Source organism: Tenrec ecaudatus, chromosome 12 (assembly GCF_050624435.1).
Source record: "Tenrec ecaudatus isolate mTenEca1 chromosome 12, mTenEca1.hap1, whole genome shotgun sequence".
Lineage (NCBI taxonomy): Eukaryota > Metazoa > Chordata > Mammalia > Afrosoricida > Tenrecidae > Tenrec > Tenrec ecaudatus.
The window spans coordinates 107,940,313-107,959,601 of NC_134541.1; the positions used below are offsets into that span (position 1 = coordinate 107,940,313).

Below are 19,289 nucleotides of genomic sequence, written 5' to 3' on the forward strand. Positions count from 1 at the left end.
TCCCACAGCACCCTGAGGCCTGGGCAGTGCCCTAACACGGAGCAAAGCTCCCCGGGACAACGCAAGGGAGGGAGGAAGACAGACCGCTACCCTTCTCTGCAGCCCCTGGACCCTGAAAAGACCCAAGAATTAACTAGAGGGGATTGGAACGTAAGCAGCACGTGGTCAGTTGGTGAGCCAGGAGGCAAGTGCGGCCCGTGGCCCCACCTCACTTTATGGTGTTCTTTCTCTAGAACCATGGGTGAGAGGACTCCGGCCACTGCCCCATGACCCCTGGCCCTGCTGGAGGGCCGGCTGCTTTGGCTGTAGGTCCTTCCCGCTACACACCAGGTGAGGAGGGGCTGGGGCTAGAGCAATGAGAGGGCTAGGTCCTGGGCTAGGAGGCAGCTTTGGTCAGGGTGGGCTCCCAGGTTTTGCCTCTCAGCATCACTGCCTCCCTCAGCTTCCAGGAGCCACTGGGGAACAAAGTGTCCCACCTCCCAACTCCTCGATCCACGGCACGCCCACTTCCAGGCCACCCATGAGGTCGTGGTGGCACAGGGAGCCTCAGAAGTCTGCCTGGAGCCACACTGCTGGTAAGAGGCTGGTTGTCACCCACGTGGCCCCTGCACCTGAGGCACTCCTAGGATGGGACCGTTCTCATTGCCCAGGAAGGTGGGGCAAAGACTCTGGATGGATGTGGGGGCTTCAGGCTGGGGAAAAGGAAAGCGGGCTCCCTGCTGAGCCCCAGGTGGAGGGTGGCTGGGCAGGCAGCCTGGCAGACAGCAGGGCCGGGTCCTCTGTCTGCAGTTCCTGGTGGAGGTCCCAGGTTGCATGCGGAAGCAGCAGGTGCAGGTGGATGGGAAGGCTGGCCCAGGACATGGTGGTGGCTCCCCGGCCGAGCAGGTGAAGGCCTTCATGGACCTGCTGGCAGGGAAGGGGACTCTGACCCTGCAAACCTCGGACAGGCCAACGGACCCCCCACCGGAGTCCCTCAGCAATGGTAGGATGGGCCCGGGTAGCAGAAGGGGCCTCTCCCTGGATCCTCTGCCTGTGCCATCACCCCCATCTCCCTGCCCTCCTGGGGCCTCTGTCCTGCAGACTCAAGGCTCCGGCAGCACCAGGAAGCCCTGATGAGCCGGTGGGGAGCTGAGGCAGAGCTGAGCGAGCCCCCGTCCAGGCTGACCAGCCTCCTGCTGGTGGACGGCTTGACTGACCTGCAGCTACGGGAGCATGACTTCACCCAGGTGGAGGCCACGCGTGGGGCCGGGCGCACCGCCAGGACCATTGCCCTGGACGGGCTCTTCCTGTCCCTGTCCCGGGTCTCCGTCCCACCCCGCGTCTCCATCACAGTCGGGGTGGCTGGCATGGGCAAGAGCACCCTGGTGCGGCACTTCGTCCATCTCTGGGCCCGAGGGCAGCTGGCCAAGGACTTCTCGCTGGTGCTGCCACTGACCTTCCGGGAGCTGAACGCTCACGAGAAGCTGTCAGCCTACAGGCTGGTCTGCTCTGCCTTCCCGCACTTCGGGGACCCCAGCCTGGCAGTGGAGGCCCCGGCCAGGACCCTCCTGATTCTGGACGGCCTGGATGAGAGCAAGACACCCCTGGATTTCTCCAACTCTGCAGCCTACACAGACCCCAGGAAAGAGATCCCGGTGGACAGCCTCATCACCAACATCATCCGGGGCAATCTCTTTCCAGGAGTCTCTGTCTGGGTCACCTCCCGCCCCAACTCAGCTGGTCAGATCCCGGGCGGCCTGGTGGACCGGATGACGGAAATCCGGGGCTTCAACCAGGAAGAGATCGAGGCGTGTTTGGGGCAGATGTTCCCGGAGGACCAGGGCCTCGCGGGCTGGGTCCTGGCCCAAGTGCAGGCCCACAGGGCTCTGTACCTCATGTGCACTGTGCCTGCCTTCTGCCGGCTCACGGGGTCAGCTCTGGGCCACCTGTACCGCCATAGGCGGGGAGCCCCGGACACCAAGCCTTCGCCCCCGAGGACCCTGAGTGAGCTTTACTCCTGGTACTTCAGGATGGGACTCAGTGGGGAGGGGCAGGACAAGGGCAAGGTGAGCCCACGCATCGAGCAGGTGGCCCAGGGGGACCGCAGGATGGTGGGGACCCTGGGCCGGCTGGCTTTTCACGGGCTGGTCAAGAAGAAGTATGTGTTCTATGAGCAGGACCTGAAGGCCTTCGGGGTGGACCTGGGCCTGCTGCAGGGTGCCCTGGGTGGGGGTTTCCTGCGGCAGGAGGAAACGCCAGGCTCCTTGGCCACCTACTGCTTCTGCCACCTGTCCCTGCAGGAATTTGTGGCAGCTGCCTATTACTATGGAGCCTCCAAAAGGGCCATCTTTGACCTCTTCACGGAGAGCGGCTTGTCTTGGCCGCGCCTGGGCTTCCTGACGCATTTCCGGAATGCGGCTCAGCGGGCTGTGCAGGCCGAGGACGGCAGGCTGGACGTGTTCCTGCGCTTCCTCTCCGGCCTCCTGTCCCCCAGGGTCAACGCCCTGCTGGCTGGCTCCCTGCTGGTGGCTGGCGAGCACCAGGGCTACCGGGTGCAGGTGGCCGGTCTCCTGCAGGCCTGCCTGGCCCCCCAGGCAGCCATCAGCGCCCGGGCAGTCAACATCCTGCGCTGCCTGCATGAGCTGCAGCACACCGAGCTGGCCCGCGGCGTGGAGGAGGCCGTGGAGCGGGGGGACCTGGCCGGCTTGACCAGCCCCGCACACCGCGCCGCCCTGGCCTACCTGCTGCAGGTGTCGGACGCCTGCGCCCAGGAGGCCAACCTGTCTCTGTGCCTCAGCCAGGCTGTGCTCCAGAGCCTGCTGCCCCAACTGCTGTACTGCCAGAGTCTCAGGTGGGCATGGGAGAGGGGGCGCTCTGCAGCCATTTCCACCCCCACCTGACTTGTGCCCTGGACCACCCCACTATACCCTGGACCACCCAAGGCTGGACCCCCTATCTCCAGCCACGCCACCTGGGACCCATCCTCCACCCCCTTGCTCAAGACCTCCACCTGTAGGACGAGGGTCCTGGGACCTGGAACTGTGTGTCCCCAGGAGGAGAAGACCGAGGAAAGTGCCACACAGGGGTGGACCCTGCCCTGGGCAGGAGCCCCAGGGCTCACAGCTTCTGAGCTCTGAATGCGCCCTCCATGGGGAAAGTTTGAGTATCGTGGGTGTGCTGAACCACACAGTAGGGCGTCGGGGGGGGGGGGGAGGTATAAGGTCCCCAGCCTGGCTGACTAGAGCCCTGGGATTCAGGCCTTCTCCTCTACCCTGAGGCCAGTCCCATAGCTAGTGGTCTCCTCTCACCCTGCCCATCGGAGGGAGTACCACTGGCTGACACTTGATCTTCTTGGACAGGATGGACGGTAACCAGTTCCAGGACCCTGTGATGGAGCTGCTGGGCAGTGTGCTGAGCGGGAAGGACTGCCGCATTCAGAAGATCAGGTATCCCTGACCCCAGAGGTCCTGTCTGGGCTGCCCACCAGGTCTGTGGAGTTCATGACTCCTTTTCCATCACCCTCTCTGCTCAGCTGCCAGTGGAGCCTTCAAGGAAAGGTATCTCCTACATATGTGGCTCAGGATGCAGTCTGCTGGTTTCTGCTCATTCTGGAGCATTCCAGAGCCTCAGGTAGCTCTTCTGTAAGAAGAGACGGTATGATGAGGGACAGACACTCTCACGGACATGAGAACATTACTCAAGAACTGAGCATGCTCACGCGGTACCAGGGCCCATGTTCTTGAAGCTCCTCGCAGAGTTTGACCTCAAGCAGTAGTCTGGGCATCTGTTGCATGTGGTTCCTTCTGTTCTACATAAGGTCGCTGTGATTTGGAGCCAATCCACTGACAACTACAACCGGTTCTAATTAGATGAGTCGTAGATGCCGACTGAAGAACAGATCTGTGTGCTTACGACATCTCGCACATCATCACGTGCCTGAGTCTGAGAAACACCTTGGTTGAAGTGAAACTCAAAGGTGGCTTTTGGAAAACTGAGGAGGTGGATTCGGAGCATGGGGCCCGGCGAGAGGATTGCCCTCCTAAAAATTGTCAAGGGTCTGATGACGCCTCGTCTGAAGAAATCGAAACTCAAGAACCGGTTAGGAACCTAAAAAGGAATCCTGGTGGCCTTGTGGCTTCGGATTGAACCGCACACTGGAAGCTGCCCCAAGGAAGGAAAACGGAGGCCGGCTATTCCCATATGGATTTACAGTCTCTGAAACCCTATGTGGGTTTGCTATGAGTCGGTAGGGACTTGATGGCAGAGGGTTGAAAAACAAAACCAAGGACGTTTCCGTGCGTCGTGGACAGTACAGTGGGCTCTCGGTGATCTGGACAAGACAACTTCTCTGCCTGAGGGGAGTGAAAATGAGGCTAAAACCATATCAACCTCAAAGGTCAGGAGGTCCCTTCAGGCCCAATGAGTCACTAAAAGAACCCTCAGAGCTCAGAAAAGGCGTTCTCTTCTCAACTATTGTTTATTACAACAAAATGGTGAAAATTTAAATCATCAAAGACAAAAAAAATGGAGTCCAGGGGAGGTCAGGGATGAGCTCCCTGTTTCCTGTCCTGGTGAAGTCCTGTGGGCAGTGCTTCGTTCTCCCAGAGAGGATGTCTGACAATAAACACAAGGTATTGCCAACCATGGAAGCTCACCTAACTGATCCTTGGTGTCCAGGGTCTATCACAGAGACACGGTTGATCGCCTAGATGGCCGACCTTAGCCAGTCTCCAGTACCTCCAGATGTCAAGCTGATACCACACAGTCCAGAGCCTCACCCTAAAGTACACCACACCGTTAGCACAAAACATTTGGCTTAGCCCACAGCCCTCCAGTAAACAAAGACCCTTCTCAGACAGGCTATTTCAAGAGGTGAGTTCGTGCCCAGTGTTTCGCTTAAAGGGGCTAAACGGTTACCAGACGGTAGTCTAAACAAAGCCCACGCTTCTTCCGTGACTATGTCCCCCTTCTTCACCACGATGGATCTGGTTCTCAATGTCACATCCCTGTTTGAAACAGCCAGGCCAGCTTGCAGGAAAGTCACATGGCATCTGATGGAGCCGAGTGGAACCCTTGAGACTGTAGCCCTTAGGTGCCTGTCAAGCCTGGAACTAAAACAAGATTCATCCCTGAGACTCAACTTTCAGCCAAACCGTAGGCAGGTGTATAAGGTGAAAAACAGCCCCAGGGAGATTTGTGCTACTTAGAACCAACCAATCAACGAAGCAAGCACTTACAGGTGGTCAAAAGGGCTGCATTTGCCCACGGATAAAACTCAGAGGGCAGCAAGGGATAGGGGCAAAAGAAAAAAGAAAAGTCACATCGCATCGCTCATAAAATACGACTTATAAAATGTCATGAGCATCCCTGGGGGACAAAGATGCTGCAGAATCTGAGCACATTTATCTAGAAGTGGCCTGAACGAGTGGTCTTCAAACATCTTCTAAAGAAATATAAAACCTCCTGTCAGCTAGAACCCAATATGTAAAACAGACGAACAGGAATTTCTAAGTGTGAAAGAAGTAGGAGGGGGGTCCACAGATTTCACCAGCCTCCTGGGGCTCTGAAAGTCTTCCCCTTAGGGCACAGCTTAAAAAGCACTAGCTGGGGGGATCTACTTGAACAGCTGTGTCCAATTGAGCGACATTCCATTTCAGAAGTCTAAGAAACTGTAAAGATCTCTTACAACTACTGTTTCTGAAGTCTGAGTTCACGAAGCACCATTAAGTTGGTCTGCCTGCATATCCCTGGAATTGCCCTTTCAAAGAGAGTAACACACACACACACACACACACACACACACACACACACACACACACACACACATTTTACTTTAAGGTTAGCTCCCTAAAAAAGCTCCAGGTTGCTTTTCTTTCATGAGAGCAATGTGGGAATCAATGGTCTCCTGGGACCATCTTGAACTAGTATGTGAGAGCTGATGGTTAAATTTTCAGGGAGTTTGCAAACTATTGGTCATGGTGGGAGTGTTTACATCATGGACATTGGCAAATGCATCGATCAGATTTTCTGTGTTTTGTTTTTCCCAGCGAGTCAGTTTATCAGCGTCCAGGGACCCACATGGCAGGCTTATCATGCATTGCCCATTTGCTGTGCTGTGTTCATAGAAGCCACTGGGCTGGATTCTAGCCAGACTTTCCCCTGGAACTCTTTGCCAGAGTGAGAATCTGTCTACCCACTCTGGCCCAACTTTGCCCAGGATCAGGGGTGTTCTTGTGTCCAGCCATCTTGTTTCAATGGGGCATCATCTCTACCTGTGTCTAGGGCCAGATGAGGCTGGGGCGGCCTGAGGGCTCAACTCACAGGCATGGCATGGAAGGAGACTTCCGAAGGTGGGTGGTGATGAAATATGGACTCAATTAACCACTCCTTTCTTCCTTTGGGCAGCTTGGCTGAGAACCAGATTAGCAACAAAGGAGCCAGAGCTCTGGCCAGATCCCTTCTGGTCAACCGAAGTCTGACTGCTCTGGAGTAAGTAGTATGCCAAAGGCCTAAGGTTTGCCGTGGGATCAGGAAGAGTGTGGGGTCCCTTGTGCACAGTCTCCTGTACAGGCACCTCCCCTTCCTGTGAAATGACTGGCATGTCATCCTTCCCTGGCTCCCCAGATTCAGCCCATGGGTAACCTCTGGGCATAATACCCATATTTCATCTGGTGCAGGCTCCAAGGTCTGGACGTCCCTGATAGTTCCTCCTCCTGTAGGAGGAGGAAACAAGAGAGACCTCACCATGGGCCATACTGTCCCCTGGGTGGGTTGGAAAGAGAGCTGAGCTAGCAAAGCCAGGAGCCCCTCAGCTGCTGCCCGAGGGTCATTGCCTATGGAAGCATTGGGCTCATTCATTCAGGGCTCATTTTCAGCCATGAAATATCAGCTTATCATTCTCCTTAAAGTGACCAAACCCAAGAATCCATCAAGTCCTGATGTACCCTGCTCCAGGTCCACTCCCATTATATGGGAATATTTTAGATTTCCAAATGTGGATTCCTAAACCCTGACTCATTCTTTTCAAGAATCACAGATTTAAAGATCAGTGTAATTTCTAGTATTCCTTCCCTTCTGAGGAGTCAGTTGAAAGGAGATAATTCTTTCTCTCTTCCTTCTGCCAGCCTCCGTGGTAACTCCATTGGGCCTCAAGGGGCCAAGGCCCTGGCAGATGCTCTGAAGATTAATCGGACCATGAGTTCTCTGAGGTACATGTTGTCTGTCCCCCACCCCTGATGCCCCCAGGAGAGGGTCGAGAAAACCCCCAGGTGCCATCTGTGGAATGGGAAACAATTCAAAATGGCAGGCCTGACTCCCATTCCCACTGGATACTATGGGATCTTGTATCCTAAGCAAGTTTCCAAATTTCCAGCCCCTCTGTAGTAATTGTGCTGGTGTTTATAACCTGAGAAGGAGATGAGAGGAAACCAAGGATGTGAAGTGGTGCTCACAGAGATAAGGAAGAGAAAATCATCTGGAAAAACCCCCAGGAAATTCCCCAATCCGTGCAGGGTGTCACCATTTTCCAATAAAGTGGTTTGTGGCACAGTGAACGCCCCATAGCCAGTGGTGGGGTGAGTGGTGTCCTTTTCAGGTGCCCGCGGCTGTGTCCAGTGAGCCCTGGTGGCTGCTAAGCAGGAGCTCAGATCTCGGCTGCACCCTGGGAGGAACGCCAGGCTTCTGTAAAGATGTGCAGTCTTCGAAACCCACAGGGCAGTTCGTTTCACTCTGTCCTATAGGGGCGAGATGAGTCAGCATCCACTCCATGTGAGTGGGATCTTCATTTGGGTTTGGGTTTATCATTGTATCCATCCTTAGTTGGGCCAAAGTTGAGTATAATGTTATCTCTTTTTTCAACCTAGTTTATTTGGGAAGGTGAAATTAATGTAATAGAATGGACCGCTTTCAAGTATACAATTCGGTGCTGTTTAGTACACTCATAATATAATACAGCCACCACCTGTGACTAGTTACAAGCACTTTCCTCACCCCAGAGACCCCACGCCCACAAAGCAGCCATTTTCCATTTCTCTCCCCCCAGCCTTTGCTTTATGTCTTTATGGATTTACCTGTGCTGGTTATTTTCTATCAATGAAATCATACAGTATATGTGACATTTTGGGGTCTGACTTCTTTTTAGTAAGTGTACTATTTTCAACTTAGAAAGGAACATATTTTTCATTTATTAATCACTTCCTATATTCATAGCAACCATGAGAATGTGTATTTGAATTCTTTTATTCAACATAAGATTCCCAAGGATCAACTACTTTGTAGCATGTATCAGAACTCTACTCTTCCCATGGCTGAGTAAAATTCCACTGAATGGTTGGTTTATCCATTCATCGATTGATGGGCACTTGGATGGTTTCTGCCATTGGCCACTGTGAAGAGCGTTGCTATGAACCCTGTGTGCAAGCCTTGGTGTGGATAGACGTGTTTTCATTTCTCTTGCGTGTGGACCTACGGGCAGAATCGCTGGACCAGAGTGTCATGCCGTCTCACTTGTCCGGGGCCCGTCACCATCCTCCCCAGCAGCTGCAGCATTTCATGTTCCCACAGCCGTGATGAGGGCTATGATTTCTCCCATCTTTCAAGAGCACTGTTCTTTTTTTAACAGTTTTATTGGCACTTCATCCACAATTCAATAGTTCAATCATATCAAGAAGAGTATAGTCATCACTACAATCAATTTTAGAACATTCTCTTCTTCCATGTACTCGTTGGTATTATTGTAATTATTTTTTTTCATTGTGGCCGAAATATACACAACAAAACATTTTCCAATTTGGCAACTTCTACTAATGTGTAACCCAGTGTTATTGATTACACTCTTCATGTTGTACAGCCATTACTGATATCCTTTTCCAAAATATTCCACCACCATAAACTCAATGTCCCCTAAGTAAAAGCTCTTCCTCCTTCACCCATGGTAACCAAGGGTCAACTTTTTTTTTCTCAGTAACTTTCTTGATATAATATTTACATATCATCCACTTCCATAGTTAAGCACTTTTAAAAAGAGTTGTATCTCCACCATCACAACTCGTTCTAATGCTCCCTCCGCGCTCCTGCATTGTCGACGCTCCGCAACCTCTCACCTTCCCTCTCTCCCTCTCCAACTCCACACCCAGAAGCTATTGCATTTGCTATTGTCTCTGCATCCACTCCTCTGTGCTCCATCAACTGGGAAAGCCAACAGAAACCAACAAAAACAAAAACAGAAATAAGAAAACAAGAATAATAGATAAATATAAAGAGCAAGAAAGAAAAGTCCACCAACAATATTTCCAAAGCCATTTCTATCAGGGAACAAGCGAGGACTATTTGAGCCGAGAGTAAATTCTGGTTGGGGCAAGAGGGAGGTCAACTGACCGAGTATCATATTATACGTGGTGGGTCAATCCACCGTAATCAAGTTTACAGTAACCTCTGTCTGATAAAGCTGTTTGGGGGTTGCTCTCTCTCCTTAGCTGTAATTAGAATGATGGGTGACCTTGTGACTGTGACCCAGGTAACCCAGGCACCGTGTGCCCTGTCAACAGGGAAGTACTTAGAGAGTCAGAGGGAAACCTAACCTCAGAGCGGTGGCTTCTGGGAGAGGTGATGGAAGGGATGGTTGTTCCAGTTCCTGGTCAGTGGGCAGTAAGGGCACGCAGTGGTCAAAATCACTCTCCTACAGAGGCTAGCGGCTCCCCCTCCCCCTTGGGCTCCATAGCTCTGGGGCACCTTCCTGGGTAGGTGTTCCCATTGGGGGGGAGGGGGAGCTCCGGCCATCACTGGGACCCTCGTGGGCTCCACGGTGATGCTTCTCTGGTCTCTCTCCCACAGCCTCCAGAGTAACGCCATCAAGGACGACGGGGCCGGGGCCGTGGCCGAGGCACTGGCCGTCAACCGGACCCTCTGCGTGCTACAGTGAGTGGCTGTATCACTCGCCCCTCTCATCTACTCCCCTCCCCAAGGACCTCTTTTCCGCAAGGAGGGACGGATGGGGGAGGTCCCGAAGTGCTTCCCTGTCCAATGGCGCCCAGAAAACTTGATGCCCAGAGAACAGGTGTTGGGGAAAAGATTACAAAGAAACTCTCCTGTCCACCCACCAAGGCCTGTCCACCAATGTCGTAAAGAACACATGAGTTTCATGGTTGGGTCAGCCTTGCATCAGACTCTGATGTCGGACCCAGGCAATTAGTAAATGAGATTGCAGACAGAGAGCAAGCCCACCCTTGTATGCAGCCGGCAGACTCCACTCACGGCGCACATGTTCTCAAGAGAAACCATGACGAGTCTCCTCGGGGGACTTGACAGTATCGTTTGTCACGCATTAAAAAACTACGCAACGGCAAAAGCCTGTCATGTTGATTCTGCAGCAGCAACCCAATAGAGTAGAGAACTACTCCACAGGAAATCTTGGTGGCACCAGGCAGCCTCAGCTCTTTCCTGAGGGGCTGCTGGTGGGTTTGAACTACCAACCGTTTGGTGAGCACCAACAGCACTGCTGGGCACCTCTTCTTTCATCCTATCCTAAGCTCACCTGGTAGCTGAGGTGACCACCTGTGTGGGCGAATTGCCTTTGTCCATGGACTAAAGAACACCTCTCCTATCTCTATGGCAAGCAAAGCAGGGAAACGGGGGCACGGTCTCCTGGTGCTTACATTTCAAAGAGGAGCCCCGAGACCATTTTTTGGTTGCAAATTGAGGAGAGTCTCCATGAGCTTTTGAAAACATCTACATGCATCTCAGACTAGAGAAAGGGTGGAAAACTACAAGTTTTGTCCTAGAAACGTTTGAAGAAAATCAGAGGGAAAAGGGACTCTTTCCCTGGGGCCCCAGGAAAATCCCATCCTTTACGTTTGTGCTGGCCATTGACAGGAAGGCCCTGCCCTGCCTTCTCCCCTCAGGGTGAGGACCGGTGCCAAAGGGCCAGAACTTCTCACCAGCCCCAAGGAATTGACCTGTCACCCCCTAACCCCAACTTCATAGAAGTGGCTTTCTGAGAAGAGGGATCTATATGGAGGTTCTGCCCCCAGGCCTTTGTGAGCAAGGGTTCAGGGCTGACTGCTGAGTGAGTGGATGAAGGGGCACCAGGACTGGTACACAGGAGCCCCACGTAGGAAGGTACTGGGCATTCTTAGGATCGACCCGGCATCGATTTCCAGCTCCTCAGAAGGGAAGGTCAGCTGCCCTGGCCTCTTGCTGTCCTGCCTAATACTGTCATCAGCAACACTCTGGCAGTGGGTCCTGGGCTCCTTTCCTGGAGACCCCCCACTCCCCCCTCCCCCGCTGTGCCGTGATAAAGGAAGTAGTCTCTAATCGAGATTAGTTGCTATAATGGTCTCCGACCTCAGATCATCCTAGTCCCCTTGCCTGAGGTCCCCCCTGCTCTTCCACAGCTTGCAGAAGAACACCATTGGACACATGGGAGCCCAGAGATTAGCAGATGCCCTGAAGCAGAACCGGAGTCTGAAGGAACTCATGTGAGAAATGCAGAAGGGCCAAATTGGCGTCCTGGGACGTCTGTGGATGGTTGGGTTGGTAGATGGATGGAAGGGTGGGTGAGTGGATAGGTGGATGAATGGATGGAAGGAGGGGTGGATGAATGAGTAGATAGATAGATGGATAGATAGATGGATGGATGGATAGATAGATAGATAGATAGATAGATAGATAGATAGATAGATAGATAGATGTGTAGGTGTAGGATGTCTTGCTCTTAGATCCAAGATTATTCAATCTGGATAATAGAGACCCAGATATTCAGGAATGGATGAACACTTACATTCTCAGGTTCACATTCTTACTGGCTTCTCGTATAGCAGAAGATAGCCAGCCACATTCCTACGAAATACTACAACTACCTCTCATTTCCAGGAAGTCAAAGGCTTTCCTACAGGAAGCAGGCAGTCGCGTAGAGGCAGAAGGATGCAGGGGCATTTCTGAGGCCACAGCCACAGCCTTCCCTCTTGAGCTTGTCGGCTCCCGGCCTTCTGTTTGCTCCCTGACGACTGTGGGCAGCCGGCTCACCCACGTCCCATCTCTTATAGGTTCTCCAGTAACACCATTGGAGATGGCGGTGCCGAGGCCCTCGCCGAGGCCCTGAAGGTGAATCAGGGCCTGGAGAGCCTGGAGTGAGTCTGCCTCCAGGGCCACTGTGGGCAGAGGGGGGAGCCCCAGGGCTCCCTAGTAACAGATGGGGGAGAGCCTGGCAGAACTCCACCAACCAGCAAGCCCTGGCTCGACTCCAATCTCTCTCCCTCGGCACTCTGCCCCTTGCCCTGAACACTAGGGCTTTGGTTGGTTCTGGAGTTCTCAGAGGGCCCACAGCCCTCAGTGCCCTTGAAAGGCTAGCACAGGTGACGCAAGGCCGGCCAACTGCAGTGACCTAAGGCTGGTGGTGGTAGGGCCAGCTGAGGATGCTGCCTTCCCACTTGCTCTGGGGGTGGCAGATGACATGATACCTGCCCCTCCGAGGCCCCTGGTGCCTCTACATCAAGGCAGGTAAAGGGCAGGCCTGTGGTATGCTGAACTCACCTACCTGATCCAGCCTCTCTGGGGTGGGGAGAGACGTGGGGGGGGGAGCCTGTTCCCAGGCTCCTCCCATCCTGTGGCACCCAGCCTGAGCCAACAAGAGTCCTGGCTCCCTGGAGTCCTGGGGCAGGCTCTGGGATACCCAGTAAGGCCTCCCTCTCTCTGCAGCCTCCAGAGCAGCTCCATCAGTGACACGGGGGTGGCGGCGCTGATGGGGGCCCTCTGCACCAACCGGACCCTCCTCAGCCTCAAGTGAGTCTCCCATCACCGCATCTCTCTGCCACTGGTGGGGAGCTCTGGGAGGGCAGGTCAGTGCTGGGGAGCCCACACGTGCCCCGTGGGGCCTGTGAGGGTCTCCTGGCTGAGGCCACCCCCTGCCAGGGAAGAGACAGGACACGCAGGGTCATCTCTTCCCTCAGCCTCCGAGAGAACTCCATCAGTCCAGACGGAGCCCCGGCGCTCGCCCATGCGCTCTGCACCAATTGCACCCTGAGGAACCTGGAGTACGTGTGGGGTGAGGGGTGAGGAGGGGCAGGGCTGTCCCCACAAAAGTTGGGGGTTCCTGAACATGCTGTTATGATGGGCCATGCCCACCTTCCCTCCCCACCCTGCCCTTCACTTCCAAGTGGCAAATTGGAAGGACCAGGGGCACAGAGTATCTGCCAACCTCACCGTCATGGTGACAGTATAACACAGGGGCTGGCAGTCAGGCCCCCTTGCCTCACAGGCCAGCCGGTGGAAGCCATGGCTCTGCCGAGCACCGGTTGTGACTGACAGGCATGGCACCTGGCCAAGCCTGGCATCCCCTGCCCGGGAGGTGGGTGTGTGTGTCAGGCCTCAGCACAACAGGTCCCGTGGCAGGTGTGGCAGGCAGATGTGCTCTAGCTAGCCTTTGTGGCAGATGTGGGTGTGGCCTGGGCTTCCCCGTGACTGTGGCGGGTAGGTCTCAGGATTGTACCACTCATGTACTCCTGTCCCCTTCCTCCTAGCCTGGCAGCCAACCTCCTCCATGACCGGGGTGCCCAGGCCATCGCCAGCGCTGTGAGAGAGAACTGCACCCTCACATCCCTTCAGTGAGTATGCCCAGCAGGGCTTCAGGCCCCCCGCAAAGACCCATCTCAGACCCAGTCCCAGGGCAGAGGCGGGCCTGCCCCAGTGTCCACGTGAGGAGGGGACTGAGCATGGTCAGGATGTTGTCCAGTGGGCAGCGCCTGCCGGCTCTCAGACCCTCTGTGCAAAGTGGCCCATTTTCTGGAGCCTCTGGGGCCCCCTGTCCTTCTCCCAGACCCTGTGCTCAAGGGCATCTGTCTGTCCAGCCTGCAATGGAACTTCCTCCAGGCCGGCGCCGCTCAGGCCCTGGGACAAGCGCTGAAGCTCAACAAGAGCCTGGCCAGCTTGGAGTAAGTGGGGCTCGGCTGGCAGGGGGCCAAGGGGAGGGGGCGGGCACCTCTCTCTTAAAATCATTTCATTGGGGGCTCTTACAGCTCTTATAACAATCCATCCATCCATTGTGTCAAGCACATTTGTACATATGTTGCCATCATTCTTTTCAAAACATTTTCTCTCTGCTGTCTCCCTTCACTGGTTTCTGTTGTTCGTCCCCCGGGGGTGGGGGCTTATATGTTGATCATTACAAATGGTTCCCCCTTCCTACCCCTAACCTCCCCATACCCTCATGGTACTCCCATTACTGTTCCTGAGGGGTTTATCTGTCCTGGATTCCATGGGTTGAGAGTTCTTATCTGGACCAGTGTACATGCTCTGGTCTAGCCAGGTTTGCAAGGCAGAACTGGGCTCATGATAGTGGGGGGTGGGGGGGTGTTAAAGAACCAGAGGCACATTGTGGGCATGATGGTTTAGGCCAGTGGTTCTCCACCATCCTCATGCCCACGATGTGTCTTTCACACAGTTCCTCATGTGGTGTTGACCCCCACCATACAATTATTTTCATTGCTGCTTCATCACTGTCATTTTGCCACGGTTATGCATCGGGCGACCCCTGTGAAAGGGTTGTTCAACCCCCAAAGGGGTCTCGACCCACAGGTTGAGAATTGCTGGTTTCGCAGTGCAGCCTGGCCCTGTCCTATCGTGGCTGTGAGCGGAGAGCCTCTAAGAGGAGTCTGACGCTGCTCACTTGCTCATACTCTCCCTCCCCCTCCCCCTCTGCTCTTGGCACCACTGTGGCCGACTCTCTCTCCTTTACCTCCTCCAACCCCATGAGGGCTCTGCTACCAGGGCTCCAGGGTCCTCCACAGACAGACACCACATCCTGCCCAGGCCTCCTCAGGGCTCCAGCCCCACAGGCCCACCACCCGCCCTGCACCTCTGCTTGGTATTTGTCTCTCCCAGTCCTTTCCCCACCTCTTTCTCAGCCCCCATCCCATCCGGTGGCACCCGCTTCTGGCATTGCCTCCCCTCCTTCATCCAGGTCATCGTCATGCCCTGGGTTTTCTCCCTCCAAGGACTCACCCTAGCCATTCCTTTCTATCCCCACTGCCACCGTCAAGCCACCGTGCCATGCATGTGTACCAGAGACCACCGGCCACTGTTTGCCATCTCCACATCCAGCCCTTCTTCCCAGCCAGCTGGAAACTTTTCTACCCCTCAGCTCTGGTCCCTGCAGGCTGCCTCCGTCTTCAGAGTGAAGCCCAGCCCCTCAGTGACCCCAGGGTCGCACCCTGGGCTCGTCCCTAGCCTCAACTCCCACCTCGCCCTGCTCCCTACAAGTGGGTCCCAGGGCTTGAGACTCAACTTCGCTGCTTCCTTCAATGGGCCAGGCCCTCTTCTCCCATCTCGGTTTGCTGGTTCTGGGTCAGACCGGTTTCCTGCGGGCAGCCCTTTGTGACCACACTGGGGCAGCCTGCACTGGGCCTGGTGTGAGTCCTTGCTTCATCTTGCCTCACCCTGAATCCCGAGGCGCTCGACCCAGCACTCAGCACACGCATCCATAGCCATGTCGGAGGCTGCCGTCTCTCTGGGGGCAGACTGCCTCTTTCCCAGTGGGTTTGAACTGCCCATCTTTCCGGTGACCAGCTGAGTGCTTTCACCACTGCACCAGTGGGTCTCCACACCATCGCTCAAAGGTTGGCTCAAACAACCCATGCCGGTGGCTCCCTCCACTGCTCCAGAGCCCGCTCCAGGCAGCAGGGCAGCTCAGTGACCGAGGGCTCCCATTGGCTGGCAGTGAGAACTAGTTAGAAGCTTGTTGAAATATTTCTACAGCATTGCCCTTTCCTCACTGGTTTCTCATGGCTCAGCCACCACAGGTGGCTTATCCCTCAGGATGAGCCCAGGGGTGGATGGGGGGGGCAAGTCAAACCAGACACCCCAGCTTTCATCAAGCAACCCACCACCGAGCTGCTTATGAAGGAAGGTGCCTGGAAGGTGGGTGGGTGTGTGGGTGTTCGGAATGCAGGCGAGAAAACCCGAGCTCTGCAGGTGCTGGCTACAGTGCGGCCCCGTGTCTCCATGGCCCGCAAACATTCACAGTACACGTTCTTCCAGTTTACAGGAGAACGCCATCGGGGACGAAGGAGCTTCTGCAGTGGCCAGCGCACTGAAGGTGAACACGGCGCTCACTGCCCTCTAGTAAGTCCTGGGGGTGCCCGGGAGCCCTGGAAGCTGGCCCTCTCTGCTGTCGCCTGTGCTCAACATCAGTGTTTCCTAATTTTAACACCTGGATAGGAGGTGCCGAGGGCACAATGGTGTTCTGGGACTTTCAAGGGGGCACCCCCAACTCCCTATGTCCACAGCACCCAGGTCTCTGTCCCAAGTGTTGCAGGAGTCACATCATCAGCCAACACACTTCAGTTCTAACCTAACTTGCCAGTGTCAGCCTTCAGCTGAGGGCACTTGGGAGGGAAGGAAAGGGCAGGTGGAGAGAAGCCAGGCTGCAGGAAGCTGTGAGGCCAGAGAGCCCTGCAGCCAGCCCTGCACTGACCTTGTCTCTCCCGACAGCCTCCAGGTGACCTCCATTGGTGCCCTGGGCGCCCAGGCGCTGGGGGAGGCCCTGGCCGTGAACACAACCTTAGAGATTCTCGAGTAAGTATTCCCGAGTCTGCTGCTGACCTGAGAGACCAAGCTGTGCATTCAACCTCAATAGACACGAAAGGGAAAGAACGGGCCGGTTTACCTGGGAGCTCCCACCTCATTGTGATGGTTTTCACTTGGCTCCTTTGCGCCTGTGGGACATACTGTGGCCACTTGCACTTCCCACCTCTGGGATGTAGCGGGAGGCTGCTATCTTCCGCTGTGTGTACTACCATCTGGTTTTGGCCTATGTCACTGCACGGACAAGGAAACAGACCCTGACTCCAAAGATGTATCCCACTATCTAAAGCCAAATGGCCTTAAAACTGTTTACATTCCAATTATCTCTAATTACTAAAAACCCATGCTTTGAACAGCAGAAAACATTTTGTCTTGAAAGGGTTAAAGCACACCCCACCTTGTCCACATCCCATCCCACACCCTTTCTGCCTCCCCCAGGCGCTCCTTCCCCTTCCCCTTCCCCTCCAGGATGGCTTGGCCTCTACTGGATATGCTCTTAGGCCTTGCTTAGGACTCCAAGCAGCCAGCTCTAGGGTAATCAGTGCTAGGGAGTGAAGTGGTCAGGTTGTCCAGGTCACCCTGCTCTTGCGGACCAGAGTTGCTTAGTGCACTGGGGAACCCCTGGGAGGAGTGAGCCCTTTCCTGTGTCACCCAATGTCCCTTTGGAGGAGGAGGAAAATGAGAGCAGCACCAGCCACCCAATTTGTGCCTGCTCCCCCTCCTTCGGTGTCCGGTTCGTTAGAATCATTTGGGTTTCCAGAAGGGAGGGGGAACCCCCTGGGTGGATGCTGAAGCCCACATTTCCTCCGTGGAGCCACTGGCATAGGAGGGAGCAGCTGACCATGGTACCTACCTCTCAGCCTGACATCGTGCTTTAAGGGTGCTGCTCTTCCCAACAGTTTACGAGGAAACGCCATTGGCGTGGCTGGAGCCAAAGCGCTGGCCAAGGCTCTGAAGGTGAACACCAGTCTCCGGAGCCTCAAGTAAGTGCTGTGGAGCCACTGGGCCTCTGCGGAGAGCGGGGAGGGGAGGAAACAAGTGCAGCTGGCTTTCTGCTGAGTCTGTGACTCTGGCTGGCCTGGCCATGGCCGTTCCTGGTTGTGGATGAGTCTGCTTGTCCTGCTAGCTCATGCCAGAGGTGTAGTGAAGAACCTCCGTTGCCTGTGGCCCATGGACAGGGAAGCACGGCAACTTGCAAACACTAGTGCAGTGGATGGAGGTAAACAACACCGCTGCTGCTGCGGTGTCTGGGGACACATCAACAAGGAGACTGCTCGTTCCCTCTCTGTCACTCCGACAGCAGAACTTGGCATCACTTCCTTCGTTGGAGTGGCTCACTGTGGTACTCCCCACCTTGTTTAGTCTGCAGGAGAATTCTCTGGGGATGGACGGGGCGATCTGCGTGGCCACCGGGCTCTCAGGGAACCACCAGCTCCAGCATATCAAGTGAGTGGGACCGGGCCACCCTCAGGTCGGCCCTGCCTTTGGCCCGATTCTGGGAGTCGGCTGGCTCCCAGGGTCCCTCTGCAGCTGGCTTGTTAAGAGGGACTCATCCATGTGAAGGTCCTGGAAGTGTCTCAGAATCCCCCTTCTCTCCTAGTCTCCAGGGAAATCACATTGGGGAATCCGGGGCCAGGATGATCTCAGACGTTATCAGGACGAATGCTCCCACGTGTGCCGTGGAAATGTAAGCAGCAGCAGTGCCCGTTGGACGGGCAGAGACTCGGCGGATGTTACACTTGAACAGACGCTGACCTAGCACGAGCTGGTCTCCTGAAGGGAGGTGGGAAAGACGCTAGCTCAGAGGCCACCAACACCTGTCCTGAGTCAAGGGTGGCTCAGGCAGGTCTTGGATGGACCCCTGGCCAAGCCCAGAGACGGGAAGGGGCTTCCACCAAAACTCAAGGTCCTAGATCTGAAGGCAACAAAGCATGTCCTTCAAAGTGAGGAGTTGGCAGGACCCATCAATGGGGGTTGAAGGGTTGCTGGGAAGATGATTTCACCCCCAGGGTATTTACAAAGAGAAGAGGGAGCGTGCCTTCACAACGGGAAAACCAGGAAGGCCCCACCCGACCCACCTGCTCACACTCATTAGCGTCAACAGTGGAACAAGTGGACACCAGGGCCCCTGATGTGATGCACTGTGGGCACAGAGCCAGTGTGGTATTCCTGCCACAAATGCTTACTTAAAGCTAGGCACGAGGAAGCAAGCAAACAAAACCCAACTGTAGGGACATTCTGAAAGGCACCTGGCCTGGCCTCTTCCAATGTCCCTGCTGTTGTGAAAAATGAAAGGTTGGGGGGCAGCTTTCCACAGAGAGAGATTAAAGAGACCCAATGACACAATGTAATATCTTCGAATGGACCTTAGACTGAAGGAAAGCAAAGCAAAAGGGAAACAGATACCAAAAAAGTTACTTGGAAATTGGAACTTAGTTCCTGCAAGGTATCTTTGTTTTGGGTATAGAATTCTAAGTTCACAGTTATTTAAAATTTATATAGCTATATATATATTGCTCTGGGGGAGGAAGGGGAAAAAGAGGAGCTGATACCAAGGGCTCAGTAAAAATGTTTTGAGAATGATGGCAACACATGTACAAATGTGCTTGACATAATGGATGTATGGATTAAGAGTTGTACAAGCCCCCAATAAAGTGATTTAAAAACAAAAACTGGTGTATGGATTGCTATAAGAGTGGTAAGAGCCCTCAATAAAATGACTTAAAAATGAAAAT

At 54.6% G+C, this 19,289-nt stretch overlaps 1 protein-coding gene across 1 annotated transcript; it reads left to right on the plus strand.

The window, feature by feature from the left end:
* Nucleotides 1-813: 813 nt before the first annotated feature.
* On the plus strand, nucleotides 814-18,245 carry NLRC3 (NLR family CARD domain containing 3). Its single transcript, XM_075564365.1, has 17 exons — nucleotides 814-982; nucleotides 1,081-2,830; nucleotides 3,339-3,425; nucleotides 6,385-6,468; nucleotides 7,104-7,187; nucleotides 9,811-9,894; nucleotides 11,370-11,453; nucleotides 12,021-12,104; nucleotides 12,673-12,756; nucleotides 12,924-13,007; nucleotides 13,494-13,577; nucleotides 13,821-13,904; nucleotides 16,009-16,092; nucleotides 16,462-16,545; nucleotides 17,454-17,537; nucleotides 17,917-18,000; nucleotides 18,155-18,245. Exons 1-17 carry the CDS (start codon nucleotides 814-816, stop codon nucleotides 18,243-18,245), a joined length of 3,189 nt encoding a protein of 1,062 aa, XP_075420480.1.
* Nucleotides 18,246-19,289: the final 1,044 nt, after the last annotated feature.